Source organism: Charadrius vociferus, unplaced genomic scaffold (genome assembly GCF_000708025.1).
Source record: "Charadrius vociferus isolate BGI_N301 unplaced genomic scaffold, ASM70802v2 scaffold282, whole genome shotgun sequence".
Classification (NCBI taxonomy): Eukaryota; Metazoa; Chordata; class Aves; order Charadriiformes; family Charadriidae; genus Charadrius; species Charadrius vociferus.
Window position 1 is genome coordinate 9,336,876 of NW_009647731.1, and position 9,150 is coordinate 9,346,025.

The following is a 9,150-nucleotide window of genomic DNA, read 5'->3' on the forward strand; positions in this document are numbered from 1 at the left end:
ATTCAGTGTGCCATTCCCCCAGAGACAAATTCCCGCCAATTTACTTTCCTGGTTTTGTTTCTCTCTTCTGTGGCTACATTGTCCTCCCTCTGCACTTATCCCAGTGCTGAGCAGGGAAAGCATTGAGGTCCAAACTGATAAACAGCAGATGAATTCCACCGCTGTACTCAGCGACTCTTTCTGTACTTTAATTGACTTCTTAGGTCAATAAGGACTTTATAGGCCAGTTTTTCCTTATCTTGATGGTAACGGTGCACATATGGAATGGAGACATTTATATCCAGCTCCAGGAAGAGCATGCTAACTATATTTATCTTTCCAGGCAATTGTGCCAGACTCATCACCATAGTACCTGCAGTGCTCAGACTTTTAGCTACGGCCTTTTGATACAGAAGCCGTTTGGTTGCCCTCACCCAAGTGCTGGGAGTCGTGAAGTGCAAGGGACCATTGATGCTGCTCTTGAGTTATTTGGGGAGGAGGGGAAATGTTAGTCTTGTTAATCATTTCTTACTGTTTGCATCATAGTACGCTCTGGTATGCTAAGTGCCTTAGCCCTCTTCCCAGGCTGAAGGTTTGTGGATTATTAATCATCCCTACTTTCAAATATATAAATCATGATAACAGTAAAGGCAAAGGGGGAGAAGCAGCAATCTGCTGTTAACCCTTCCAGCTCAGACAGTGTTGTCTTCCTGCCTGATGCATTTTCCTGATCTCACCAGGGGTCCTGGCTTGTCCCTGTGCCAGTCACCTCACCAAGAGAGAGGCCTCTGTATTTTTAAAGCTGTCCTCAAACCCACTCAACACAGTATTCTCATATCCACCAAATCTGGGGTTCCAGGCCAGGCCCAGAAGACGACTGGGAGGTCCCAGGTGCCAGGCTCCTATAATGAGGGCAAGCAGTTGGTTGGACATCAGACCCCACTTCATTCCTTGTATGAGGGCTTGGAACAAAAGCACACAGCACAGCTGCAGACACAAGCATCCTTGGCTGGAGAAAAGAAGACACGTTGGGCATTGAAAAACCACAGGGAAAATAAGGTCCATAGAAACTAGGCTAGTTTAACAAAGATTCATGGGTGACTTGATGCTAATACAATTCTCAGATTGAAAAAAAAATAATAAATCCCTCCTTCCCTCCTCCTGTATTATTCTGCCTTTTGCCTAGGCTAAAACGGTATTTTTGAACTGGAGCAGACCTTCCTCAGCCGGTCTAAATATTATATCCAATAAATACTTATTGGAGTAAAGCTGCATCTAAGCCAAGCCCACAGGCTAGACAGTCTTCTAGTCTACAGGAAACCTTTCAAACTGTAGAGCCCTTCATCACTGCCAGAAATCTACATTGATTTCAGTCCCAGCTAATAAGTTCTCGAAAGCCAGAGCAAACCAATGCTCAGGCTGGGCTCTTTCAAAGCTGCGACAAGGTCTGTAATCCAGGAATCACATCATCTCTTCAGTTCCAGCCAGTGCATAACCACACCACGTAATGTATCACTCCTCCAGCTCATCCCAGCTAGGAAACAATTTAAAAATAAGTGAGTTTATTCTAAATAAATCTGCAATAAAAAAAAAAAGGGGGCTCAAAATAGGGTTATTTTCAAAATTTATAGTTTTTTAAAATAACATCTTTACAAAACACAGATATTTCAGGAAAGAAAAAGGAATAGTTAGGAAAGGTTTGGAAAAAAAAAGGTTTCAAGAAGATTGAGATTTAGTACTAAAAAAAAAGATATTTTGTGATTGGAAAGACAAAATTTGCAAACAAATACTACCTGAAGTTGTTTGTCTTCAGAAGGCAAGTCCCTGGGTGGGGTAGGGGCCAGCTGGATCATTAGGCTAGGTCTACAGCAAAAATTTTCTGCTGTTACAAGACTATATTTCAGTTAGACCTCTCTTTTCCCAAGTTTGTGTATAGACATGCGGTTTGTTCACACCGAGCATCCTAGGCTTGCTCTGGGGAGAGCAGAATGTGATGCTGCTTAGAGCTGAAGACAGCTATTGTAACAACACAGCCACAGTACGCGCACCAGTAGCATTTTGTCCAACAGTGTGGGCATTTTAAAATTAAATATAGCACATAACGACAAATTATTGCTAATTGTCATTACTTGTGTGCATGTTTTATGCTATGGCACAAACGAATATTTTGGGTTTTTTTTCTGTTGAGCTACAATGTTTATAGCTAATAACAGTAAATCTGCGTTATATACCACTGACTAGCCATAATGCTCTAAAGGCCTCGCAGCAAAGCAAAGCAGCCAAAGAGCTGTAGCTGCAGTATTTCTAAACATAGCTTTGATTTCAGGTTTAACTGTGTCCTAACTAGGCATGTTTATAAGAGATCACAAAAGGCTGGTTTGTAAGTATATACAGCCAGATTCTCATGTAAATCAGCATTTCAGTCCCCTTGGGCTCCAGCCTCAGGGAAAGGGTTGATGTCAGTGGAGCTACATCATTTTGCAGCAGCAGAGCTGTAAGAGTTTGCAGCACCAGAGTGGGTCTTAAATATTGAAGGTTTTATCCTGCAACGGGCTAAAAGGATTCCTATGTCCTCAGAGCAGCAGGCATTTAGTGCATCTCTGGAGAAACCCAGTCCTCCGCATAGTCATTTTCTGTTATCATCTGAGCAAGGCTATGTACGTACTGTCACGGCGGGTGAAACTCAGCCCTGTGAAGGCAGTCTGCACAGAGCACACCTTGCTTCGAAGCTCACTTCAGCCTTTGAAGTGAATATGAATGAATTCATACAAGAGAAAAACTCCATCCTCTCCAAATTATCCTTTGTACAGCCCCGGAGCTAAAAACCCCGTGCACAGAAGTGTATCGTGAACATGCATTCGGAATCTCTGCAGATATGATAGGGTCAGTGCAATACCTCTGCTTAAATTTAGACTGACAATTACAGACAGCAGCTGTAGCATTTCTAAAAGGAAAAATATATCTGATTCCCCTCTGTGCTAAGACTCAATAGGTCCAGCATAAAGTCCTTGAATACCAGCAGTGCCTCAGGAGACATAATAATCGATCTTATCTGCATAACTTATTCAGGTATTTATAAATAGCTAATACAATTGAGAAACTTGTGTGTGAAGCAGGAACAAAAAGATATGATGATCGTTAAGTAAACGTAAGCTGCTACAAAGCTCTCTTGCTTAGCTGTGATTAAGCCACAGCAAGATTCAACCCTTTGTGTTCTGATAGGAGGGCGAGGATCAGCAGAGGCATTGAGGTCCCACCTAGGGCAGCCTGGGAGCGCAGAAAACCAGCACAGGTTCTCTCTCAGCAAAGAGAACATAAAACATTATGTTGTTGGTGTTGGTAGGGGAAGCCTACTGCCCAGCTCCACTCAACAGAGCCATACGGGGCTGGATAGCTGTAGCAGATAGCAGTTTTTCACGTGGACAAGCTGTCAACTCTCCAGGCAGAGGAAAAGGGGTTGCTATCCCAAGAGCTGCCATGGGGAACCTGCTCTAAAATAGAAGCAAAGCCATTCTCTAAGTAATTATGCCAGGAAGAAGTTAGCTTTATCTCAGAAGAAGTTAGCTTTATCTAAACACAAGAAATACTCCAGAATACCTGTAAAGCAGTAGTTGTCCCAGAATAGCTCAGGCAATCAGCCTGCCCACACAAACGAGCCATCAATGATTCATCTTGCAGAATGAGAATGACTTTTCCTGGAGGGAAAAGTGAACAGTAAGGGTTTGTGGCCTGGCTGAAGCTCAAGTTATATCTCCTATACTCTCTTCATACAATGAACTTCTCCAGGGCTCTTCTGGAACACTCTCACAGGAAGAGGGGGGCAAATTTAGCTTTCTGCTGCATTGGTGTCGATGGCTTTGCCCTCATGTAGTGAGCAGCTGTTAACCCATTTTGTTTTTCATCTCTTTCTCAAATGCCAGCTCTTATTTTTTCTAATGCACCTAAGAGTAAATACTGCCAGAAGCAAGACTCTTCTTAGAACAGCTCCTGAATCATCTCTTCTGTTTTCTAAGAGCATTTGAATTAGACCAAGAAAGTCACCCTGTAGTCATATAAGCTATATATTGAGCATACTCATTTGATTACAATCACTTCGGTTTCCTGGACTAACATTTAAGTGGGAAAAGACATTCAAAATGAACCAATATTAGATATAGGCCTTGCAGGCAAAACACTTATTGTGGTGGAAACTTGGAATATACTGCAATATGAGACAGGGGGAAAAAATCCTGTCTAAGTGTTTTATGCAAATTGTAAGAAAGTAAGAAGAGAAAAAAACATACCAGAAACATTACTGAATCCACCAATTGGATGTTGCTTTATAGGCAAGGTCTTAGGCAGAAAGCAGTAGTAACTTATATTTTCCACAATGAAATTGAAAATGCACTTATAGTATAGTGGATTATGGCTTTGTGAAATATTACAGTTTTCTTTCTCTGCTTTTGCAGGTAGTTAAATTTAAGCGCTACTTACATTCCCCCTCATCCCCAAATTTAAAAGGCAATAAATTGCTTTAGTGTTTTCAATTTCTTTTCCTTCAAGAGATGTAAATTGATTGGCTGAGTCCCTCCACAAACCTTATTCTTATGAATAAGGGAGAATAATTTACAAGGCCATTTGGCCCATCTAATCCCCTTTTAGCTCCAGGTCTCCTTTCTCAGAGGCCACCACTACAACACTTCATGTCCAGCCAGACAGCAGAGCAGCAGCAGCCCCGATAGCCCCACATCAGTGCCGCCCCGCAGCCTGGATGAGAGGGATGGGCACAGTGTCTGTTGTACCTTTCAGCTCAGTGGCATGGAAAACATAGACAATCACAGAATCTCCTAGATTGGAAAAGACCTGTAAGATCACCTAGTCCAATCATTAACCTAACACTGACAAGCCCACCACTAAACCATGACTCTCAGCACTATATCTACATGACCCTTAAATACCTCCAGGGATGGGGACTCCACCACTGCCCTGGGTAACAGGTTCCAATGCATGATGACCCTTTCAGTAAAGAAATTCTTCCTAATAGCCAATCTAAACTTCCCTTGGTGCAACTTGAAGCCATTTCCTCTTGTTCTATCACCTGTCACTTGACAGAACAGGTTGACTCCCACCTCTCTGAGGTGGACACCCAGACCCAGAGGAACAAAGGGATAACGGAGGCTCCTTAGAAAAACTCTTGGGATGTGCCTGAAAAGTAGTTCTCCTCAGGCTAGCAAATCATTTGTGTATAAACCAAACCGGTTTTCAAACTTCTTGGCTGGCTGAGGGACAAATCAACTACAGAATAAGCATAAAGTAACTTAACCAATTAAAGAGCCAGATGTTGCTAAATGCCACAGTTTAGGAAAGTGAAGTCTTGGGCTCAGGCCAAGAGCATGACCGCTTCAGGCTCCAGCTTCAGGAGTGTCAGTCTCCGGTAAACCTTGCTGCAGTGCTTTGAGGTGCTGTCACAAGAGGTCTGCAATGTTCCTCTACAAGAGGTGACCACCTCCAGCACATTGGTAACAGCACAGGGCCTGTCCCACGTCTGTGCCTCAGTTTCCCAAGGTCAGTTCAACCCATAGTTTAAACTACCCTGAAGGCAGATCTGCACAAACATACCCAGAAGCAACCTGGGCTGGCTGAGGCAGAGGCCAAAGCACAGCAGGGAGGAGGACAGAAGCAGCATAAGTGCCCAAGCACGTGTCACCTAAGTTACATGGTATTCATGGTAGCGGTCACAGTGAGCAATAGGCACACAGCATTGGTGGTGACACCTTCCCATAGACACGCTGTTTGCCACGGGCATGAGCTGCCAGGCACCTTTGTGCTCAGGAGACTTCACTGCCGAGTGCCACGGCTCATCAGGACGCCCGTTCTGGCCCTTCTTCTGCTCCCACATTGGCACATATGTATGGAGGAACAAACCTGTATGAAAACCGCAAATTTGTACCTAAAAAGGCTTTCAGTCACACACGGTCAGAAACTTTCCTCCACAGCTAAGATTACTGAGACCAGAAGTTTGTTTCAAGGAGTTTTTTGGGTGGAGGGTCAGGCTTTCTTCTGCTCCCAGCACAGTGGGGATCCAAGCCATGGCTGCAGCCTTACCAAAACTTCCTATTTCTATAAAGATCAGAGCAAGCATGAACCGCTTCTGTCAATACAGTTTCAAAACACATTGTAGAGACTACAATAAAGGAAGCTTATTTAAAACTACCTGTACCTTTTAATTCTGCCTTTCAGAAAATAAAAATATAGCAGCATACGTAGTGATGAGGGGGACAAATCAACTCAAGGTGGGGGTACCCTCCCTTACATGGTTGGATTTTTCCAGGAATAACAATCATTCCCTAAGCAAAGCCTCATTGCATGCATTCCACGCAGCCTCATCAGCCATCCCGCGTGCCGTGCTTACCGTCAAGTGATGGGAAGAAAAATGCCATCACTGGGCCAGTGCCTGCTGCAGCAGCTTTCCAAAATGGAAACATGCAAAGCCATAAAGGGTAAGGGGTTGGCAGCACAGCTAATTCTGTAAATAACTTGCACGCCTCGAAAGGGAGGCACACCTCTCGGGAGAGATACCGAGATAAGAGAGACAAGCCGAGAGCTGAAGCTGACGAGCACAAGCGGTAGGGCTGCGTGGCTGAGAAGCGTTGGCCGGCAGAAAGCACGTCCTGCCCAAAGCCCTCATTGCGCCCCTTCTCCACTGCTTGCTGAAGACAGTGGCTCTTCCCGGCTTGCTCATTTAAAAGGCTCCCTAAAAAGTGAAGGAAGCTGCGAGAGAAGTGAAGCATTTGGCAAAATGCAGCCGCTTGAAGATGTTACGTACACAGAAAGCCTGTAATCCCGTCCCCACCCTCATCTAATGTCTAGTGACAGCCCATCAAATGCTCCCTCTTTATTAAATTCAACTGTGAACAAAATTAGCGAAGAAATATGGGTTTTAATTAATGTTTGCCTTGACCATAAATGAAAGAGAACTTTAATTTTTTTTACTGTATTTTACTAATCAGAGTCATTCAATATCTTGGATGCTAGTAAATTAATTCTGAACTAATGAAGTTAAAGGAGGTCATTTGTTAGAGAAAACTGATTACATACCGGGATCTCCTGGGGACCTAAATGAGAAAATCACTATAATGAAAAAATATTTTAAATGATGCAGGTCAACCAAGTAGATCATTAAGGATACAGAGGGGGTGGAAATATTAATGACACCATGACAGGGAAATGCCAAAAGGGAAGTGGGCTGACATAAGTAAGCAGAAAGGCATTTAGCTTGGGTTTTTTCCCCCCCTTCTCATATTTGAAACACTTGAATTTCATTGCTTACCTCAAATTAGTCACCTGTGCCCAGATATTTCAATGACAGCATAACAGCAATGCACTAATGTGCATTATGTACGTAAATTTATTTGTGTAGAGCATAAACCATTTAGTAGTATTAATCATAGTGGCACCTAAGGACCCAAGCCAAAATATGGGTTGCATTGTATGAGACATGGGAAAAAACATGCAAGGGGAAGGGAGTGATCCCTGCTTCTAAGAGGTTTAATTTCAACAAGGAAGCAGCAGCCAGGGGAGGGAGGCTTACATGGCACATTAGAGCATTGGGCTAGTGCTTACATACAGCTGGCCAGAGCAATGGAAGCCGTGTAGTCTGGATGAACAAGAAATGGCCTCAGGGGCTGGAGCTGTGGTCTGTTGAGCCCAGAGATCCCCCTGCCTTGGACCACGGCAGTGGGAGATGCTGTTTAGGGAGAGCACGTGAGCCTGGGCACCCTCTGCAGCCTGCTGCCCCTGTGCTCCTCCTGCACCTGTAATCACTGCAACAGGGACGCAGAGACCACTGCTCTGCCTGAACTTTTTACGTCCACTTCCGGCCTACTGTCTGAAATTAAATGTGTTTAGCTCTGTTTTGAACCTGCTGACACAATGGGACTCTGCAGCCTTTTGAGGCAACACAGCCCAGATGGTCTCTGCCTGCTACAAGAAACAGTAAGTTCTTTCACCTGTCTCACGCTCATCTCCTACCAGTTTCGGTGAGCTCCACCACGCAGTAGCAGTGCAGAATTTGGTGAGAAGCAGTTCTGCATTCGTCTGATTCATGATTTTGCTGACTTTGATCATATCGTCCTTAGCAGTAAAGCAATTCCCAGTGCTTTGCCGTCAGTGCCCTTCCAGAGGACACCCAGCACTCTTTTCAATTCTGTGGCTGCCACCGCACACTGATCTCATGATTTCAAAGACCCATCAGCGTTGGCTGTTTCCTAACCTCCAAGTGTCAGTTCTGAGTCTGGCATTGTGTGGGCAGGATTTACATTATTCTTTTTCCTTATGCATCAAGTACTTTCCTGAGAATCCCTGAAACATCCCTCTTAACCACATTCACATCAACACTGAGGATGTGAGTGAGCCTAATCCTGCATGGCAAAGCACACAAGCATTCAACACAATGGGAGAATCTAGACAGCATCCATATTTAGGTTTGCTGAGTTTTACTGAGGTGGTTTACAGAGCTTCAGGACACTCTCAGGAAAAAAAAAAATAAAATCAAATCAAAGGGGCGACTGAAGGTAGAAACCAAACAAGGCAGGAGGTGCAAGGAATGTCATCCCATGCAGAGTGGCAAATGTAGCCTGGGAAGGAAAGTTGCAAGGCATGGCAAGAAAAAAAATAAAGGGCTGGAGGGGGGGGAAATCTCTGTTCAATAGTACAAGGACAGGAGGATCCTCTCATGAATTCAGGAAGGCAGAAAGAATCTAAGGAATATTAGAGGAGAAATCAATATACTACAGAAGGAGAAACAAAGCAGGACCAAGAAAATTTGTTGGAACAATCCTTTATGAAAAGGGAAGTAAGGCAGATAAAGCACTGACACATCTGTTTACAAAGCTTATCAGAAAGCAGTTTATTCAAAGGAAAGAAGAAGCAAAAGCAATCCTAGATCCACTAAACCCACTTTTCAGGATTTCTTCACCAAATTAGGCAGAGAGAAATATGCTGGTCCTACAGACCAGATGCAAACTATTTAAATGAATACATCAGGCAGTTCTATCACAAAGAGATGTAATTAAATTTGAGGAGCCAATACCTCAAGCAGAGCCTAAAAGGGCGATCAACAGTTTACAGCTTGGAAAACTCCCAGAACTGGAAGCCAAATTCTTCAGAGCATTTGAACAAAAACTCATCCCC

At 43.8% G+C, this 9,150-nt stretch overlaps 1 protein-coding gene across 1 annotated transcript in view; it reads right to left on the reverse strand.

Annotated features, from left to right (window-relative positions):
- CACUL1 (CDK2-associated, cullin domain 1) overlaps positions 1-8,085 on the reverse strand; it is an 89,777-nt gene extending 81,692 nt beyond the window's left edge. The window contains exons 1-3 of the mRNA XM_009881647.1: positions 7,968-8,085; positions 6,500-6,712; positions 5,675-5,883 (exon numbers count right to left, since the gene is read on the reverse strand). Of these exons, the coding sequence (XP_009879949.1) occupies positions 5,675-5,883; positions 6,500-6,712; positions 7,968-8,085 (540 nt within the window). The remainder of the gene's footprint in view (positions 1-5,674; positions 5,884-6,499; positions 6,713-7,967) is intronic.
- Positions 8,086-9,150: the final 1,065 nt, after the last annotated feature.